At 42.7% G+C, this 21,855-nt stretch overlaps 1 protein-coding gene across 1 annotated transcript in view; it reads right to left on the bottom strand.

Annotated features, from left to right (window-relative positions):
* Window positions 1-21,855, bottom strand: part of ZBTB40 (zinc finger and BTB domain containing 40) — a 65,698-nt gene that overhangs the window by 18,164 nt on the left and 25,679 nt on the right. Inside the window, exons 2-6 of the mRNA XM_079146852.1 lie at window positions 15,333-16,084; window positions 14,781-14,914; window positions 5,749-5,941; window positions 5,016-5,158; window positions 1,341-1,533 (exon numbers count right to left, since the gene is read on the bottom strand). Of these exons, the coding sequence (XP_079002978.1) occupies window positions 1,341-1,533; window positions 5,016-5,158; window positions 5,749-5,941; window positions 14,781-14,914; window positions 15,333-16,084 (1,415 nt within the window). The remainder of the gene's footprint in view (window positions 1-1,340; window positions 1,534-5,015; window positions 5,159-5,748; window positions 5,942-14,780; window positions 14,915-15,332; window positions 16,085-21,855) is intronic.

The following is a 21,855-nucleotide window of genomic DNA, read 5'->3' as shown; positions in this document are numbered from 1 at the left end:
AAAAGATGTTATCTGAGAGCAAGGGCTGGGGCTGGAGCACAGCTCAGAGCGCCAGCCTCCTGCAGGAAGCCCTGGCTCCACCCCAGCGCCGCTGCGCCCCGGCGGGAACTACCTGCAGGCAGAGGTACGCAAAGACCACCACTGCGGCCTCAGCTATGAAGATGGTGAGCCAGAGAGCAACCAGTACTGAATGGTGCCCACTATAGGCCAAGCACGGGACTTCATGTTTTGCAAGTATTTTTTCATAGTAGTCACGAAAGTGAATGTGACGGGTACCATTCTGATATCATTTCAAAGAAAAAACAAGGTTCAAAAAGATGAATTTGCTTGCTTAGGGTCACATGGTCACAGAATGGTGAGTCAGGCTACAAATCAGGTCATCCTGACTCTACAGCCTTTACCTTTATGCCACTTTTGCCCCCAAATAAGGGCACCTGTAATCATCATGCACACCCCCAAGATGGACTAACAGATGTCAAAAAACAAGACTATGGGGAGTTTTTCAAAATGTGAGGGACCATGTTGTTATATTGTTAAATGGGTGAAATTTAAAATTGTAAAGTGGTAGTATCTCAGTAATGTAGAAATTATGTAATAGATAAAACAGGTCAAAGTGTTGCTATGGACATACTTGAGTAGCAGAACCCTAGGCTATCTTCTTTATTTTTGGAACTGTCCAAGTTTATACAAGTATATATTATTTTTATAGACTGGAAAATACACACAATACACAGTAGTAATACACGTTGAATGCAGAGAATTCTACTAAATGAATAATAATTTAATATTTAAGAGCTTGTATTTAAAAATTCTTCCATTTCCCAGGTATCCTTTTTCTTAAAATCATTTCAGTCCAAAATGCCCTGGAACAAGGGAAACTGGCTCCCATTGGACTTTTTAAGGGGTGGAGATAGACGCATTTCCCCCGGTGAATGACACCAAACTGCAGTTCAGTCTGGGGATGGCTGAAAGCAAAGAGCACGCGAGAGAGCGCAGGGCAGTCAAGATTTGTATCTCTGCTGCTCACTCTCATCCACAGAACTTGCTAGAATGCTGAGCCTCAGGAGCCCCTGGGTTCCCTGGACAACCTGGGGGAGACATCAATTAATAAACCCTGAACTCTGTGAACACATGAGGGAGCTTAATGGAGAAGAGTCATTCTCATTTCAGATCTTGACTCCAGAAATAGTGAGAGTCATTGATTTGTGACAGCTAGTTTCTGTTTGGCAATGACACTTCTTAGCATTATCTTATCTTCCCAGTACGGAGCCAAATGGTATCTAAGGCTGTAATTTTCTGTAGTGGAGTTCCAGTCCAGAGAGTCAACAATTAACTAATACCTGTGGCGCTGGGCAAAGCGGCTAACTTCTGCAAATTCCCCAGCAGAAGGTCCAAGTTCGGAAACGCCCGCCTCACAGCCTGGAGGAGCTTTACCAAGCTCTCAGCGCTCAGGGTCTTCTCTTCAGTCACTCTGTGCAACAAACATTCCATGGCCTCCTTGGGTGTTCTACCCTCACAGCAATTCAGCATCACCTGCGGTGGCAAGCAATCAAGCCAACACCAGTTACTGGAAATTCAGAATTTATCTGACACACCACTGGAAGACCCAGCAAGACGGCACTACAGGACGCCCTATCTCCAAGTTCTCTAAGACTCTGGCATGACTTTTGTCACGTCCCCTCCTTAATCTGTTTTAATAAAAATCCCAAACATTTTCCAAACAAACAGCTCTATGAATCTTCCCTTCTCAATTGCAGGTGGGAGAACATTCCTTGCCTCTAAGAGCCTGCAGTTTAAAAAACATTCTTATGCTTGATCTCTATCACAGAGTCAGTTAAGTAGTTTACATCTAATCTGTTTCTTTAGATTTAGTTGTTCTAAATCCCAGCACTAAGGCTGGGAAACAGACTGGAAATTGACTAATATAGTTAAAATGTCTTTTGATCTCTGGTAAAGTTCATGATATTGGTATAGGTTATTTTTAGAGCAATTCTATTATTTTACTTTATTACAAAGTAAGTTGAATACCCAGATAATTTATGTGGAGTCTCTAGACTCCAAATAATAAAGTGCTTTTCTGGATTCCTTTTCTAGTGAGTTCTTGATCATTCATGTCTTTTGATTTTAATGCCCCACACATCAGCTCCAGCCAGAGCTCAACCATTCCTCTCCCTCGTTCCTCTTCAGTGAGCTGAAGGATCTTCTGAGTCAAAAGGGCACAGGGCTCTAGCAAGAGGTTGAAAAATAAAACATGTGACATATACTTTCCTATTACAACAGAACTATGTCTTAATAGACCATGATGCAATACACATAACATGGCTCTTTTAGAACTGATAAAGCAGAGGATTACTTTAATATATGTAATCCACAGATTCACAGTAACTGGCTTTGGAGCTTTCCTTTGGGAAAAGGAGTATAACAGTCAGGCAGATGAGTCATGGTAGATGCCAGGGGCTGCCATTATCAAATTAACTCCCATCTTAAAATAATGAATCTAGGTTTTAAATCAAATTGGCTTCATATATATGAAAGAAATATATATATATATATATATATATATATATATATATATAAAATAAATCAAGTTGTCATAATCCTTGTCGGTAGAGAACACAGTCATTCTCTTTGTTTAAGTCTAATGCACAGTAGATTTCTACTAAATGAACCAGAATTTAAAATTTAAGAGCTTGTACTTAAAAGCCACACTGATTTCAGCGCTCAATCTTAGTTCCTAAGTAATAATCTGAGTCGAGGTAGCCGATATTGTGAGAGAAGGTCTGTGGGACTTGAAGCCAGGCAGACCTAGTTTGCACCCCAGTGCTCGTATTCATACTTCATGACCTTGCACAAACTACTTAATTCTTTGAACCTTATATTCCTCATTTGGAAGTGAAGATAACCATACTAATCTTGCACAGCTGTTAAGAGGAGTCTGTGAAATGAAGATGCCCCCTGCAGAGCCTGGAATAACTTCCAGGACATGTGATGCGGTGGCTGACTGACTGGGACGAGGACGCACGGTGGCTAAGAGGCTGTGTATGGCTAACATTCTGGGTGCCAGTACTGTCCCCAGAACAGTGCCTTCGGGTGAGCTGCTGAGCTTCCTGAGGCTTTCACCTTAAATGAGGGAGGCACTAGTGACTTCGGAGGGCGAGATTTGGTAGTGTTTAAAAGATCTTTAGCACTTTGTTTGGCATACAATAAGCAATAAAGGGCAATCAGAGTAATCACTATTGTTATGCTCTAAAGTAAAGACCTCCCTATTGACCAACTTCCCAAAGAACTCAAGGTATTACAGATAAGATCAGGGCACCCAAGACAGGTGTCATTTCATAAAAGAAGAAGTTCTAAAAGGCCTGAGTACATGTGCCACGTGGTGCAAACACACTGTGGCTATTCAATCAACATTCCCTTCTACACTTCTACCTTATTAGTTTTCTTCGATTTTCAAGAAGGAGCAGCTTAATGCAGCTCCCATGTGACTCCCAAGCTTAAGAAGTGTTTTGTGATTTATAACTAATTTAAGTTCTTCTGCTTTAGCTTTTTCTGTCAAGTAAACTGGAAGTGACAGAAGAAAATGACAGTGTGGTCCATCTTGCTGCAGAGAATGAGGCTGAGTTTGGGCTCTACCTATAAGTGCTATTTTACCAAGATAATGAAACAGTTCAAAGGACACATTCAATCTAGCTAATAAGCAAAAGGTTTGAATGTGTAATGGGAATGAAATCACTAAACAGGGAATCAGGTACTTCTCATGCTATAAACAATTACTTAAACTGAATGCCTGAAATTACACTTAATCTGAAGTCTAAGGAGAAAACAAGAGCTTAATCCTTTTTGGTATGTATTATCTTTCTCTAAGAAGTTCAAGAACTTAAAAATTTTTAAAAACACAATTAATTTACAAAATACAATTCTGAGATTAAAGCTTGTTTCCATTTATCTAAGATCACTGAAAAAATAAAATCTAGGATCCTGTCCTTGCTATGAATCCAGTGCTCAGCCATTACTTCAGTGGATTCTAAACATTTTCTTTCCTCAACATTTAAGTCACTTCCCACAATTTTAAGAACTGATGCCACGAAAGTTTTCTATCCTTATTCTTTCCTTCCAGATATAAAAATATTTTTAGCAACAAAGTTGAAGTCAATAACACCGACAAATACAGTTATCTAGTTGCCTTTGGAAGTCATGCCAGCAGTTTTATGAGGATCGAGTAGCCAGCTGGTGGGAGAGGGAATTGGTACAACCTTCCTGAAGGGCAATTTGGCAACATTTGAAGAATTTTATATTCTCTATTCCAAAATTCCACTTCTCAGAAATTATTCTAAGGAAATAATCTGAGAAATGTGCAAAGATATACCTGCAAGGATGTCCTCTGAAACATTGCTAATAGCAAAAAAATTAGAAACACCCCCCCAAAATAATGAGTGATGATATATCCATTAAAATATAATATAGCTACCAAAATCCATATTATGGGTACAAAAATGCATTAGCATCTGTTAGAAACCCACGGGTTCCATATGACCCACTCAGGAGGCCTCAAACAGGAGAGTGGGAAGTGTGTGCCCTAGAATGTTAGCAGGGGTCCTCTTGAGTGGTGAGACTAGATTTTTTTTTTCTTTTTGTTTGCTTTCCCTATTTTCTACATATTAACTGTGTGTCATTTCTGTTCAGAGGGAAACTGTCACAATAATTACAATACACTTTAACATTTTAACTCTTGGTACTGTTATTTCTAAGAGGAAATCACTGAGCCAGAGCAGGAACACCACATGTTTACCCTTCCCCCCACCCAGGTCTTTGCTGCATGGCTACAGTGCGCACAGCCCTCAGCACGCTGCTGCAACGAACACCAAGGGGCACGAAACAAGACTCTAAACTTCAAGGTGATTACTATGCAGAAGGTATAAAAATACCACAAGGTAAAAAGTGCTCTGTGCCACTGAAGAGAGTTTTTTAAAGTGCTACATCAACTCAGAAGGGGGAGGAATACTTGACACAGTCACCCTTTTCTCGGTGCCAGGCAGGAATTCCTCCTTGGCTGTTTCCAGGAACTCCATAATAGGTCTCAGCTGTGTTACACACTGTATCAGGTCCTCTTTGTGTTCCAGTAACAGAACAGACAAGGTCTTTCTCTCCCCTGTGCTCCCTGGGGGAGAAAGAATTAGAGACACACAAGAGAAGCTAGTCAATTTGAAGAAAATGACAGCATGGTTTGTCGAGAGAGATCTAACAGAATAGTAGAGTGATTTTCAGCTTATTCTGTGCACCTGAATGCAGAATCACTTTTAGGGAGGAAAATACTTTATTATTCTGTTTAAACTCTATGAAAGGAAAAATGTTTCATTTATCTGTCGAAACACAAAGCTTCAGAGCCAGCCAGAGGTTAACTTGTGGTTGGCAAGGCCACTGCTTTGTACCTGACCCAAGTGAGAGCAACCTCAGCCTTTCAGCGCTGTCAGCGGACCAGCTCACCTGGGCACGCACAGCGCTGCTCTGGATATGCAGCTTTTTGAAAGGCAGGAGGACACTGGTGGAATTCTCTAGTTCAAGGTATCAGTCTAGTTAACTAGGGGATAGAAATGGAGACTCACATTTAGCTTGTGTATGTTTAACATGCAGCCTCCGGAATGGCATGTAGAACCTATGTGAATATCACTTAATAACTACGCCACTGAAGAAAGTATCACTGGAACAAGCTTTTAAGGTTCTGCGTGGGGTGAAAGGTTTCCCTCCTACCTTTTGGCTGCACTGGTGCTGTATCTTCTGGTTTCGGGTCGGATAGCGCCATTTTTACTGCAGGATTAGAACCCTGGTACAGCTTCAACAGGGACACGACAGTCTGCACATCTAGGATCTCATCTCTTACTTTTTCTAGGATGCTCTGGAATGCTGAATGTCCTCCTTCACCCTCAAGACATGCCATTATAATCTGTGGAACAAAAGGGTCCAGAAGGAGCAATCAACCCGCCCCAAGGCAAGTGAGGCTCCCAACAATCTAACCCCTCCTACCTCTCCAGCACCCCTCCCCCCAGTACTGTCCTCCCCCACAGCAGCTGCAGCAAACCCTGCTGCCTTGGCCCCCAGCCTGTCCTCTGCAGGACTCTGACTGCACACTTTAACGTGGCTCAAGGGTCCACTCTGCCGAGAGGCCTTCCCCAACCATGAGCCCGCCTCCTCCTTACTGCTCGTCGTGATTCTGTATTTGGCACACTGTACTGTAATTACTATTATTTTTTTAAACTTTTTTCTTCTGATGATAGGAATCAGGCTTTCTGGGGTTCTATATCCACAGCAACTAGTACAGCTTGGCACACAGTAGGTGTTCAGAGCATTTTTTTCACAAACTTAATATTCTTCTTACCTAATTATACCTTTCTGAATCTTGTGACATTTTGAGTGTTTCTTAGGCAAGGATATCTGAATTTCAAAAGGATGAACTGTCATTTATTATTGGAGAATGTAATTAAAATCTCACTAGTTAGGAAAAAAGAACACTTTAAGTCATTTACATTATGAATGATAGACTATTTAGAAAGACACAATCCTTACTACTTTTAGATCTATTCTGTAACAATTAAGCCTAATAGTGTGTTGGCTTGTGGTTGCCAGCTGTCAGAGGGACGAAAGATTCGCATGTTAATTATTCCACATCAATGCCTGCTGCCAACCTGCAGGGCTCCCGAGTTTCCTCCCCTGGTCAATGCTGAACACACAGCAGCCCTGCCTCTGGTCTTGGGCTCCCTCACCTCTCTGTGGCATCTGGCATTCCTACTGCCTCTGTATCCCAGTTCCCTGACTTCAAAAACACTGATGTCGCCTGACTGCCTCATTCAGTCCAGAGCCATAAGCAGGACCTCAGACCAGTCTGAACCCTTGGCTTCCTCTTTCTTCCGAGAGCGCGCCCTGCACAGCTCTCCCCGGCACCTTCATGCAGACTACCCCGAAAATGGCTTCTATTCCCGAGCTGTCTGAATCTAGAGCCACGGTTTCTACTATGCATGGCTTAGCCTCCACAAGTCTCAGGCCACAAATAAAACCAAACTCGCCATCTTGAGTCTTCCAGACCTATTGGAAAAATAAACAAAACCAGCATTCCTTTCTTTGAGGGAACATCTCTTACACAAATGAGAGGAGGGCCAACTGAAGGTAGGAGCAACAGTTACATTTTAGCAATAATTAACATATTTGGGGAAAAAAATCCCTGATAATCAAAACTGAATTTCATACATAGTTTTATATAACACACACACACACACACACACACACACACACACACACACATATAATATATAGTCTTCATTTTTCATATCTCTATGGGGCAAAACCACAAGCTACCTTTGGTGTTTTTTAGTGTCAACAAAAGAAAATAATGAAAGTTTTTTCATGAGTCTTTAGAGAGCATATGTTAAAGTTCTCTAAGCATATACACCAAATCATCTCATGAATTGTGTTGTTGAAAAAAAAATCAACAATGGCGACATTTAGCTAGACAGTTGCTAAAAATTCTGGTAGTTAACTATATACTTAAAATGTTTAAATAGGTTTTATTTTTTCTTCTCTGTTCAAATAATTATGAGTTAATTAGATTTCATGTTTCTTTGTTTGCTTATAGCTTGCTTCCTGATCACAGAATGCTAAATTAACCTTTTTAAAAAAGTTTCCTGTTTTTTCTTCTTTTTTTTGTCATCTTCAAAAGTAACCTTGTAAAAACACAGTAAAATAATCCACATTAAGATTTCATGGGAGTAACTTTCATGAACCCAAGATAACTCGTCTTCTATTTAAAAAATAAACAACAAATAAAGATATAAGCTGAATGCTTGACCCCCTTGGTCCTGCCTTTCGTTGGTTGTCCTAAACTCTCCTCAGAATGCCTCGTCACTGACAGCAGCAGGACCTGAGGCAGGGGCCTGCAAAGTGGCTCCAGTGTGGGGGCCTGTGGTATCCGTGCTCCTGAGGGGCTCTCATGCTGGCTTCTGAGGAGCACGGGTGCCCTTTGGTGGTCAGGCTCTAGGGGCCCCTCCTGTCAACGCACACGCACCTCGCATGCTGCCTCCTTCTCTCTGCCTGTGTTCTGGGAAACAGCTGTCCTGCTGTGAGCTGCCCTAGGGAGAGGCCCATGTGGCAAGGAACTCAGTTCTCCAGTGAGTGGACTGGGAGTGGGCCTTCGGGAGCCTGCCAACAGCCATGGGAGTGAGCTTAGAAAAAGATACTTCTAGCAGGGTGTGGCGGCCAGTAAGTCCAGCTACTAGGGAGACTGAGGCAGGAGGATCACAAGTTTGAGGTCAGCCTGGGCAACTTAGCAAGATCCTGCCTCAAAATAAAAAATCAAAAGGACTAGGGATGTAGCTCAGTGGTAGAGTGTCCCTGGGTTCAAACCCCAGTGTCGGAAAAAATAAAAAGGACACCCCCCCACCCCACTAGTGGAGTCTTGACCTGGTTACAGCGCTGGCTGACACTGGGTTTGTAGCCTAGTAAGACTGAGTAACAGGACCTAGCCAGGCTAAATCTGGATACCTGACACACAGAAACCACAAGTTAATAAATGTTGCTTTAAGCTGCTAAATCTTAGAGTACTTTGTTACACAGCAGTAGATAGCTCACAGAGACCCACTCATTGCTAACAACCTCAGTAAACACGTTTCTTCCTCTTCCTTTTCCCTGTCCCTCCTTTCGTGCATCTTAATTGATATAGCATAGCTATCTCATTTCTAGCCAGGCTGGGGTTTCTTCCTCCACCTAAAACTCTCTGAATATCCTGCGTCTACCCTCAGTATCCAACATGTTGGGCATTAACCTTTGGGCCAGGGGGAGAGAAGCTGTCATCAGGGTGGCATCTGATGTGCTTCTCATTATCCTCTCTGCTGTCTTTCCCTCTGCAGAACTACTCAGCAGTGAAATTAAAACATTTGTTAACTTCACTGCTCAGCAGTGACACTAGGGTGACCATCTGGGAAGAAAGCAGGGGAGGGCTGATGAAGGGCCAGGAGTGAGCAGTCGGCTGCCCAGCCGGCCCTACTTCCCTTCCTCCATCAGGGGCACACTCTGCAGCTCTGTAGCTGTTACTCCAGGCTCACTGGGACTCCACTGTGCAGTAAGTTCTTTTCTGAACTAGTGTCTCTGCTTCAACAGAAGGATGTCACAGATTGGGACAGGCTGCTACTGTGTAATGAAATGATTCTATGTAAAAGAGCTGGACCAAAACAGAGTTTTGCCAAAAGGGCTAAGTTCTTTAAAAATGCATTTGGAACGCCTTTGGTTCTTAGGGGGTTAAAGGTACTTCAATAAATTCATGTTAATACTCGGTTCCATAAGTAATCAACATACTTTACCTCTGAGTGAAACAGAGGCAAATGCATTTAAAACTGAGATAATTTCCTATCTCTGACATGGGAAAAAGCCACTTAATCTTTCCCTCAAGTCTCTTAAATGAATTTACTTACTTTCCCCAACTGTTTGCCTGTTGCCTTCAAATCTGTTGGGGTTGCACTCCATTGTTCTTCACTGGGGTCCTTCTCTAAATTCTAAGGGCCAGGCAGTGGCAATAATGACACATATGGAGCTGAAGGGGCAGTTCAGTGGCACAGCACTTAGCTTGTATGAGGTCCTGGGTTCAATCCCCTGCATCAAGGTAAATAAGTAAAACTAAAAAGTAATGATGCAGACCACAATCGCTTAACATCATCCTAGACACTATGTGCACTTGCCATCTACTTTCTGCCTCACTGCTGCTATTTTAAATGAGCATCAGAGAGGTTAAGTAATTTGCCCAAGGTCACAGGGCTATTGAGTAGAAGAGCCTGGATAAAGACTATTCATTCTGCAAACCCACACGCCTTTCACTCAGTTCTACCTCCCAGACTTGGAGTATATCAAGTCCATCTATCTTGGATTCTACTGAACCTACCAGAATCAACACTGATGAATGTCAGGTTACATAGATATAATCTGTAAAATTCTTCTTGGTCTCAATGATTAATATAAAGATTGATAAACAGGTGCTCAATAAATGTTTAACTGCATGAAATTTCCTTTCCATATAACCACTAGTTCATCTATCTATGGCTGCATATCCCAGATTTAATAGGGATGTAGCTCAATGTGCTTCCTGGCACACGGGAAGCACATTCTCAGCACTACAAAAGAACAAAAACAAAAACAAAAAACAGGATATTTGGAAAAACAGCAACAACCCATTTTTACCTCTCATAGGGCTATAAAATGAATCCCATTAACTCACTCTCCAGAGCACTAACCCATACTGTTATTAAGCAGTCCTCAGAACATAGACCTGCACTGCTGGACAGCCTCCAAAGCAGTGACAGGGTTGAAAACAGCAAAGCACGCAGGAGAAACGTGCTCGCCTTTCAAAGTCAGTTGAAGCAGATAAAAAGAAAAAGTTAGCAGGTCTTCAGCTTTGGGAGTCTTTCCAGAACTTTAGGTGAAAAGTGAATCAAACTGCATGGAAATCAATACTAGAAAAAGTTAGCTCCTTATTCTGGTTAAAGACTCACTTTGCTGTATACACGATTAATTAAAGCAGGGACGTGGCTAGGAATAAAGAAGGAAGACAATTAAAAGTTCTAGCATAAAAACTGAAAAGAAGTATGAGTCTGGCTTTAGAGAAAGGTTTTACTCGGCTCAGCCAGGAAGTCTCTCGAGTGGCTCCTTACTTGTTCTAATGGGCAGGGGTGTGCAGTGGGACAGCAAACGACAGCAGACACTTCCCGCCCAGGCACCTGAGCGCTCTCTCCATAATCAGTTCTGGCTTTGGTCTCATACAATGTAAGCGGCAGGGCCTCTTCTCATGTTCCTGCAATCACTGCTCAGGGAATGGCTTTGCCACCTTTCATCATTTATCTCAGGAAATAAAACCATCAGGACACTGCTTTACGGTGTCCTCCTTGAACTCAATCCAGCTGCACGGTGCATCTCAACCAGAAAACCACACCACTCACGCACTTCAACAAGCCTCAAAAGTATACAACCAGTGGTAAATTATTTTCAATGTTAAGTTGCAAAGTTATGATTTCATGATTAATCTAATAATAAAAATAACTCAAAGCTCCTTAGGAACTAAAAGTATACAAGAAGAAAAACCACAACAGCAAAAAAAAAAAAAAAACGACCCCAAGTGACTTTTGAAGTTGTACTAAAACTTAAAATAACATGTTCCAAGTGAACAGTTCCTAAAAGCGTTCATCATTGAAGCCTCTGTCAATTCCTGTAATTCGGTGATATCTGTATATACTTCCCAGAAAATTCAATCACGTGTAGCAGGATTTCTGTGCTGTGAAGACCCTCCATAAGGACAGGGATCGGCTTGTAAGTTTGCTTCCTTGTTGCTGCCAGCTCAGGGTGTGGCTCCTGCCAGCTGCTCAGGAAACACCCACTGAGTCCAGAGCTGAGAAGGGGAACACCTAGAGCAGACGGGCATTCCATGCCTCTAACTATGCTGGATACTGCATCGGCGGGCCCACGCTAAGAGTTTTGTAGGTCGTTAGCCTCACCAGCAACTCTCAAATTCCACCATACCCTGAGTCTGAGCTCAGACTCTTTGGAATGAGTCTGGAGGTATACATTTTAACAAGCACACCAGATGACTTTTGGCTACAGTGCACCTTTGTTCTGGAGACGACTGCTCTGTACTAGACACCACCCCTGTAGTTCAGGAAGTTACCTCCAAGTGGATGGTACCTCTTTAAACATGCCTTACAAATTAAGCCTACAGAATCAGTAAACCATCTCGGGTCAGAGCAAACAGCCATGGCGTGAGGCTACCCAAAGGCACTCAGTGAAAGGAGGTTTAGAGGTCCTTTAAATCTAAAAATACTGAGTTACTGTAGAAACAAACAATAGCAGCTGCCATCTACCGAGTTCCTACTGTAAGCCTGGTATTATAACTGAGTTTTTTTTTTTTATAGATAATCCTATATTAATTCACAGTGACCCTATGATGTACTGATAATATCACCCATTTTACAAATTAAGAAACTAAGATTTACAAAGTTGCTCAAGGTCACAATGCTAATAAACAGCAAAGCTGGATACATAAATCACATGTACACATACTAGAATGCTCCTCAGCAGAACACCACTTGGCAACAATAAGGAACGAACACACAACAATATGGATGAACATCAATATAATTTTGTTGAATAAAAGAAGCCACAGTGGGCATGGTAGCACATGCCTGTAATCCCAGTGACTCGGGAGGCCAAGGTAGGAGGATCACAAATTTGAGGTCAGCCTCAGCAACTTACCAAGACCTTGTCTCAAAAAGGGGGGAAGGGGGGACGCTGGGGATGTAGTTCAGTGATAAAGCACCCCCAGGTTCAGTTCTCGGTACCAAGAAAGAAAACAGATAAAAAAAAAAAAAAAAGTTCTATTTGACTCCATTCAAATAATACTCTAGAAAACATATACTAATCTAGAAGGAGAGACAGCAAATCAGTGGTTACCCAGGGGATGGGGTGAGTGGAGTGGAAGGTGGTAAGTGGGGCTGATGACAAAGAACATGCAGAAACCTCAGGGGTGATGCAATGCTTACTGTCTTGGCTGCGGGCATGTACATGTACCAGAATCTACCAAATTGTATGCTTTAAATACGTAGAGTTTTCCTGCAGAGATTGGGTTCATATCCCACTTCTGATACCAAAGGTCAAACACAAATATATATAGTTTACCACCAATTATACCTCTTTACAAGCTGTCTTAAAAAAAATACAAAAAAGGAGTGGAAGAACTAAAGGTGAAGTGGCATCTCCCTAACTCTACAAGTAATTAATTAATGTTTTTTGTGGTGGTGGGGATCCAGCCCAGGACTCCCGCTTACTAGGCAAGAGCTCCACACTGAGCTACGGGTGCAGCCCTTCCACTTAACTTAATTTTATGTCCTTAAAGCATCTTTTCCCTTTTACTTTTGGAAGTTGAAAGATTTATGCAGGACCATAACAGAATAAATTTTAAAAACAGCTACCAAGTGATTTGTAGAGTTTACTCCAACCTCTAAACCAAGAAAGAAATAATATAAACCTGTAATGATCACCAACAGTGAATCAGCGCTCTCTCAAGGTACTGTTAATGTTACTGCCATCAAAAGACTACAATAAAAACTGGGAAAAAAGAAGAAAACATATTGAATGAATTCAAGAATAACACAGATTCCTTGAGCACTTCTTAAGTGCCAGACACTTTTAGAAAGTAGTGCTTAAAAAAAAGCACAAGACACAATCCAAGTAAGGAAAGAGGAGTTACTAATAACTTGAGTATTGCTGGTCTAAGGAATGATGTTGCTCCTCTGTAGCCAAAGCAAGTCCACATAAGGACGCCTGAAGAGAGAAAATGAAGAGGTCTGTCTAGAAGCCACCAAGTAACGAACTAACAATAACAATGATGGATTGAGCAGTTAAGAGAACATACAAGTGCAAAAATGAAAAACCATAACATCTTTCAGCGTAGGCAATATAAAGAGAACCAAGGATTTATGACTTGAATCCCCAAAGAGAGTCGCCAGGGTTGGTCCAGCCTTGTAAATGGCTTATCTCCCAAGAGCTATAATAATTTATAGCTATAGCCAACTGTCAATTAATATGGTTAAAATCAATACTAGATCTCGAATGTTTCCCGCCAAAAAAAATAACCTGCTATGAATCAGGAGAACATGTAAATACTTACTGGAAGGCATTTATTGATTGGATTAACAGTACCTAACGATACTACATTGCCTACAGCCACATGGGAGGACCTCCCCACACTACCATCTATCAGATGGGTAAGCCTGCTGCGAGTCCCACTCTGAAGCCTCTCAGCAGGGACACGTGGGGCTGGCAAGGTAAACAAGGCAAGGTCTAAATAGTTGGGGGGTCAGGTGTGTGGGAGCATACAAGGGCATGTGCCTTAGCTGCAGTACTATAGAGAATAAACGATCAGTTAAGAAATAGCAAAGTAGCCATCTGGCAATTTCCTGTAGTGCAAATCCTAAACATTTTTACATATGTGTATCATTGGCACACATGATACATATGAGACCATTTGCTGGATACATTTACATAAATAAATAAATAGAACCCTGGGTTCTATCCCTAACATCAGGAAAAAGTCAAATACCTAGGTTTGAATTCTGGCTTGGAGTCTTATGAGCTCTGTGCCCTTGTCAAGTTATACCTCTTCTTTGAGACAGTTTTCTCATTCATAAAAAAGGACTTAAAAAAAAAAAAAAAGTAGTATTCATTTCCATGACTTTTGTGAGGATTAAACGAGATTAAACAAGTATCAAGCTTGGTTTGGTGAGTGTCAAGTAAATGCTCACCATTGGTTTTATGTCTAAAACTGGTCCCTGCATTCCTAAACATTGGAAACAACCTATTGTGTAATGGATATTAAATCCTTTTCATGTATGTTTGAAAATCTATTGTTTTGTGTTTAGTGCTTCAGTCTCTGCTTTGGGCTTATCCCAGACCTTAAGCCTCATTTTACCCTCAGGATATAGTATTATCAGGAAGGAATGGTGTGATCGATGAAGTATCCTGGATCAAAACCAGTAATAAGCTGGGATTCCCCTGGAAATCAAACGTAACTTCATTTTCAAATCTTGCTCCATACTTTTGCAAAACTGCTTTTATGAAATAAGTGTCAAAAAATTAAAGTTTGAGGAATCTGAAACTCTGCATATTTCATATTTTCATATTCTGCCCCATGAGGGAAGGAGACACGGCGTTCTGAGAACACCAAATTCAGCAAACACAGGAAGCTCGAAGGTACCTACCTCCTTCTGTGGGCCTTCAATTTCTGAACATTCTTCTAGTCTTCTTAAAATGTCTTGGGAAACTAAGAGTGCATCTGAGAAGACATTTTCATTTTCTAGAAGAAAACTCAGCTGCCAGTGTTTCTTCTCATGCTCTGTATGTAGATGAAAATAAAATAAAACGGTGATTTGTTATTAAGGGAAGTTTCAGTTGTCCCAGAACCTTCAGGGCACAGAGGGCATCCAGCCGCTCAGTGCTGAGCCACAGACCCAGGATCTCTCCAGCCTCCTCCTACACGCTGTCCTCAGCCTGGCAAATTAACACATGATCATCAGAAGTAGAATATCATTATTTTGATACTGCTCAATTCCAGTTTTTCATCAATGAAAAACAGGCACTTACAAAAGAATATTCAGTGAGTTACTACACTGGATTATAGTTTCCTACCTAATATGGGCTTTGGTAAATGTATCAATGAAACAATAAAATTAATAAAAATCATCAAAGCCTGTAGTTGACAACAGAAGTACAGACTCCCATTTAATAGAAACTTAAGTGAAGCTGAGGATTACCTGGGGCTGAGTCTGCTCCCTTCACCTCTCTGAAGGCATGTCCATCAGGGGACGGGGAGCAAACTGCAGCTGGGAGAGGAGTCGCCACTGGGGCTTCCAGGTCCCCCTGAACCTCCTGGGTAATGGAAGGATCCACGCTCATCTCCTGGGTAATCATACAGATGGCTTCCTGTGTCTCAGCTTTTACAGGGCCCTCCGGAGTGGCAGGAACCTCCAGGGAAGAAAGGGGGCGCTCTCCGGCACCCTCAGAGGAAAGGACCTCTACATGAGGCTTCTCTGACTCCTTCTCGCATTCCTCTGAGGATGGTGCAGAGCCGTCCTTCACCACCTGACCCTGGACAGAGCAGCTGACAAGGTTGGTCAGCAGATTCTTACAACTGACCGCCACATCAAACATCTGCAGGCTGTCTGCTAATGAGATGATTTTGGAGAAGTTGTGCTTGCCCACGGGGAGTTTGCCAGTGTACATCATTTCTAACAAGAGGGCAAACTCCTCGGGGCTCACCACAGAGGCATCGATGGAGATGGTGTCTGTGTTGTCCAGCAGGGTTTTGAACAGGAGGCTGGCTGCAGCCAGGACCAGCTTGTGAGCCCTGAAGTAGATGGTGCCGATGGAAATGGTGCAGTCACAGAACTGCTGCTCCTTGCACAGCGTGTAGAGCTGCTGCAGCAGCTGGTGGCTGTAGTTGGGGAGCTCCATCACCCCAGGAACGTCCTCCTCTCTCCTCCCACAGTCCACGCGTAAAGACAGCCTGGGGAGAACAGCACAGTACCATGTTAAGACGGCACAGGCACCCAGAAAAGGTCTTTTATGTCAGGCTAGACAAGGAGGCAATCCACTCACTCATTCAACAAATGCTGCTCAGCTCAGGGGGCAGTCTGCCAGGCATGCAAAGTTCACAGTGAGTGTGGCAAATACCATGTGCTCTACCACTGGAAAGGGCTATGCACTGGGCTTTGTATGGACAATCTCATTTGATCCTCCCAGTGACTGGAAAAAACATCATTTTCTCCCATCTCAGATGGGACTGGCGCTTGGAGGGCCCAAGAAAGCAACCAAAGGAAAAACCACCATGAAAGGGCCTGCCATATCTTAGACTTGAAGCTGTAAATATACTACTGGATGCCATTCCTGTCCCCAAAAAGCAAGTGGCCAACTGGAAGAAACAAATATATGAACAGAGACATCAGCGACAAGGTCCTCGGTGTACTGAAGCTTCCTGCAGCACTGCCCGCCACTCACTCTGAAATATATTTCCCACTGGTTCTCTAGGTGGTCAGACCCTCGGCTCCTTTGCTGGTGCCTCCTCATCACCTCTGCCACTCAGGCCTCTCCTTGCCTCTTCGGAGGTACACCTCCCACCACCCACTTTAGCGGCTCCAACCGGAAACCTGGCAGGCTTCTCAAACTCTTCTCCCAAAACTCTCCTGCCATCTTCCCCACCTCACAGCAATTCTGTGCTTCTCGTGGTTCCGACTGAAACCCTGGAAGTCACCCTTGACTCGTTTCTTCTCGTACCCCAGATCCAGTCCTTCTATTGCTGCCCTTGGATCTGCCTTCAAATACGCGCCAGTCCAATCCCTTCTGTTAGCCATGGGCTCCCTCCAGGATGGCCCAGCCACCACCACCATTTGTCTGGGTTCCTGCAATCATCCCCTAACTGGTCTCCATGCCTCTGCCCTCGCCTGACACTACCCAGCCTCACCCTATCTTCGCCCCAATCTTCAGAGGGCTCTGTTTAGCACACAGTCAGAATCTGTCACTTGTTTGCACAAAGGCCACAAATGGCTTCCAGTCTTTGAAGATGTGGTTGCCAGTGGCACCCTCGCCCCCACTCTCCTACTCCCCCCACCCTGCCCGCTCGGCTCCAAACACAGCGCCTTCCTGGCTGGCCCTGGAACACGGAAGCACACTTTGGCCATAGGACTTCTCGGGCACACGCCCGGCTGACTCTCACTCCACCAGGTCTCTGCTCAGAGGCCTGCTTATACGGGTTGAGCAGCCGGATCCAAAAGTCCAGAATCTGAAATGCTCCAAAATCAGAAGCTGTGCAGTGCCAACAGGGCATCACAAGTGGAAAGGTCCACATCTGACCTCAGGGGACAAGTCGGTCAGCACTCAGGTGCACTAAAAACACTGTGAAATTACCTTCATGCTGTATGTATAATGTTTATGTGGAACATAAAGAAATTTTATATTCAGATTTCTCTATGTATATGAAAATATTTTCTAAAAATCCAAAACCAAATTTTCCATCTCGAGCATTTTCGGTAAGGAATACTCACCCTGCATGTTCACAAGGCCGCCTTCTCTCCTCAGCGTGTTTACCACGGCCCTGGTCGCCTACTGCTACACAGCTCTCTCTACTAGAATGTAAGTGCCGTTAGGGTAGATCTCCTCCATCTGCTGTGTCCCAGTGCTTAAGATTCTGCGTAACACAACACTATTGGCTAGCTGGAAGAATGAACCAGGTCTGGCGGGAACCATAATAATAGCGACTTGCACAGAGAAGCCCAGTTGGGGGCGTGGGGCAGTCTGGGAGTCAGAGTGGAGCTCCGAGGAAGAGGTCCAGCCGACCGCCTCAGAAACTGTGCACAGAAACTGCTGGGGTGAAACGGGCGTGAGGAGATGGCACTCTGTAGGGTGGAGGGTTAGGAGGTGAGGTCGCAGAAAGGTCAGTAACACTAGAATAGCAAGCAGGGGACAGAGAGGCAAGAGATGGGTCTGGAGAAGCAGCCAGGGTTCTGGGTACAGAGGGACATGAAGGCCATGCTCAGGAGCCTGGGTTTTTTCCTAAAGGCAATGAGAAGTCATTGAAAGGATTTATGCAGGAAAGTCATTTTTTATGGTCAGAGATGCATTTAAATATGTATCACCTAAGTGGTATTTCTATAGAATCTGAGAGGAATAATGCAAAGACTGGCTCTATAATTGCAGGAGATGAGAGGAAAACCAATTAGGACTTTGACCAAGAGAAGTTGTAACAGGAGAGAGGAGGAGAGAACCCCAAATTATTTAGAAAGTGTAAATGTTGTGATTTAGGAACTGAATGGATGTGAAGATAGGAAACAACTTCCCAGGCTCCTGGTGCAAGGACAGATGATGAGATGATCCAGGTGATACAAGCCAAGAGTCGAGGGGAGGAGACATCTCTCTGGTAGACTTTTGGGTCTGAGGATCCCATGGCAATGACAAAACTGTATAATCAAACTTGTGTTAAATAAAAAAAAAAAAAAAAAAAAAAAAAAAAAAACAGTAAAGAATAGAAAGATGTGTTGAAAAAAATAAATAAATAAAACACAAGAGTAGCTGCCTCTGTTAGAGCCAATTCCCTTTCCTCCCCACCACGATTTCTATATTTTCTGACATCTGAAACTGACAAAAGTAGGGAAAAAAAACTACCTTCAAGTCTGGCTTCTATTCTGCACGTGAAGAGCTTAGAAGTCACCACTCTGTCCAAACAACAATTGAAAAGCTGAAAAATTAACGATCCTTCTTAGATCATCAGAGAAGAGAGATCACTGCCTATCTCCCTAAAATTGGTGACAGGCAGAAACAGAATCACAACTGAACAAACAGGAACCAGGGCAAATGCCCCTCTGGAAGCCAGCAGCAGGTTTGGAAACCTGAACCCTCACGGATGAGCTGCAGGAGGCTGAGGCCCACACTGAGAGATTAAAGCGCCAAGCAACCCAGCCACAGGGCGTGTCCCTCCTGCTTTCATGCGGTTTGACTCCTAAAGCATTACCAGGTCCACACAGTGAAGGTCTGGGGGAAATCCTTTGTGTTTCCCACTCTTCCAGCAAGAAGAGAAGAGAAGAGAAGGATTCATTTGGGAATAGGCCAACACACTCTATTCTTTACAAGGCCTGGCCGCAGAGAGACTATTTACCAGAGTATAACCCACTGGGGAAAAGGACAAGCCCACCTCCAGTTCCCATTACCCATCCTGTACCACCAGAGGCAGGAAACCTGAGAGGTAAGGGTGAGATTCACAGCCCAGGACATGCCCCCCAAGAGCCTGAGACTGAATTATAGAAACAGAACGCTTCCCCTCCCCTGACACCTCACCGCCACCATCACCAAAGGCCTATGAACAGCAATTCCTTTTACGCAATACAACATGGTCACCTTTCATCAAAAATATATAGGGCAAGACTAGACATGGTGGTGCACAAATGTAATCCCAGAGACTTGGGAGGCTGAGGCAGGAGGATCATAAATTCAAGGTCAGCTCAGCAACTTAGTCTTTAAAAGGAGCCAGGTGTGGTGGTACATGCCTGTAATCCCAGCAGTTCAGGAGGCTGAGGCAGGAGGATTGCAAGTTCAAAGCCAGCCTCAGCAAAAGTGAGGCACTAAGCAACTCAGTGAGACTCTGAATCTAAATAAAATACTGAGCCAAATGCCCCTGAGTTCAATCCCTGATACTGGCTCCAAAAAAAATAAATAAATAAAAAGGGCCGGGGAGGTATGCCAGCTGTAGAGTGCTCCTGGGTCCAACCTTAACCAGGGGGTGGGGGGCAGTGAGACCAAACTAAAATCAATGATCTAAGCTTCCACATCAAGAAACAACAGCAACACACACACACACACACCCCACTAAATCCAGAGTAAGCAGAAGAAAATAAACGATAAAAATCAGAAGAAAGTGAAATTGAAAACAGGAAATCAAAGGAAAAAAAAAATCAATGAAACTAAAAGCTGATCTCTGAAAAAAATGAATAAAATTATTAATCAATTAATGCAGCCAAGTTAAGAAAAGGAGCAAGGATACGAATTACTTCATATCAGAAATGAGAACAGTGTCACTGCAGATCCCATGGTCATTACGAGGATGATGAAGGAATATCATGAACAGCTCTGTGCCCACAAGTATGATGACCTAGAAGAAATGGGTCCAATTCCTTGGACAGCATAATCTGCCAAAATTCTCACAAAAAGAAACAGACAATCTGTATGAGTCTGTATCTCGTAAAGAAACTGAATAAAAAATAACCTTCCTGAGTGGAAGTAACAAGATACAGACAAGCTCACTGGTGAATTCTACCAAATATTTAAAGGAAGAAATAATTCCAGTTCTCTACGATCTCATCCAGAAAGTACAAACTGGGAATACTTCCTTTTTTAAATTTTTTTCCTCCCTATAGTGCAGTGCTGGGGATGGAACCCAGGGCCTAATACACGCCAGGTAATCTACCACCAAGCCACCCCCAGCCCCTTACTCATTCTTTGAGGTCAAAATTACTCTAATATTAAAATCAGACAAAGACATTACAAGAAAAGAAGATACAGACCTACATCTTTCATGAACATAGAAAAGGTGCTCAACAAAATATTAGGAAACAGAATCCAGCAGCATACAGAAAGAATTACAAACCACAACCAAGTGGGATTTATACTAGGTATGAAAGGCTGGCTCAGCATTCAAACATCACCATGTCTCACTGTCCAACATACAGGTCACCTATAAAAAACAGTTTTTTTATATGGCACCTGTAAAATTGCTCAATTTAAGCTTTTATAGGCATCCTAAATATGGGATGATGGGACATAATGAGTTTATGTATTTCAACACATCAACAAACTAAAGGAAAACAAACCACATTTCCTGCATCAAAAGATGCAGAAAGGGCATTTGCTGAAATCCAATACCCATTCATGATTTTTTAAAAAAATGTTCAGCAAACTAGAAATAGGAACTTCCTCAGCATCTATCAAAACACAAAAAAACCTACAGCTAAGATCATATTTAATGGTAAGAAATTACTTGTTTTTCTGGTAAGATCAGGAACAATGTGATAAGGATGTCCCTTTCCTTACCTCTGCTTTTCGACACTGTACTGCAAGTCCAAGTTAATGCAACCTAAGATGAGAAAAGGGGGAAGGGCATACAGACTGGGAAGGAGGACATAAAACTCTTTTTTGTTGTTGTTTGTAGCAGAAATTGTCTATGCAGAAAATCTGAGATAACTGACCAAGAAACCTTTCTTGGAATTAATTACAGCAAGGTTGCAGAATCAAAGTTAATACATGAAGATCAGTTGATTTTCCCACATACCAGCAATGAACAAGTAGAATTCAATATCAAAAAAACACCCACCAGTGATTTAGGTATAAATCTAACAAAATTTATACAAGCCCTATTTGTATATTAGAAAAACTACTAAAGTTTGAAGAAAGTATCGTAGAAGAACTAAATAAATGCAGAGATATTTTGTTTTCTCTAATGGAATGACCCAGTATTTTCAAGGTATCAGTTCTTCCCAACTTCACATACAGATTACCTGCAATCCCAAAGTCCCAGCAAATTATTTCATGAATATCAATGAATCGATTCTAAAGTTTGGAAGAGGCAAAAGACCCAAAATAGCCAACTCAGTACTGAAGAAGACCATAGCTGAGGAATGACACTATCTGACTTTAAGACTTGGTATAAATACAACCCATGTAACTCAACATCATGTTAACCACAAGAATGGGATCAAAATTGTAATGGGTTACATACCATTTATGTATAATATG

The sequence above is a fragment of the Sciurus vulgaris genome (genome assembly GCF_902686455.1).
Source record: "Sciurus vulgaris genome assembly, chromosome: 1".
NCBI lineage: Eukaryota > Metazoa > Chordata > Mammalia > Rodentia > Sciuridae > Sciurus > Sciurus vulgaris.
This window is presented reverse-complemented; position numbering and strand designations above follow the sequence as displayed.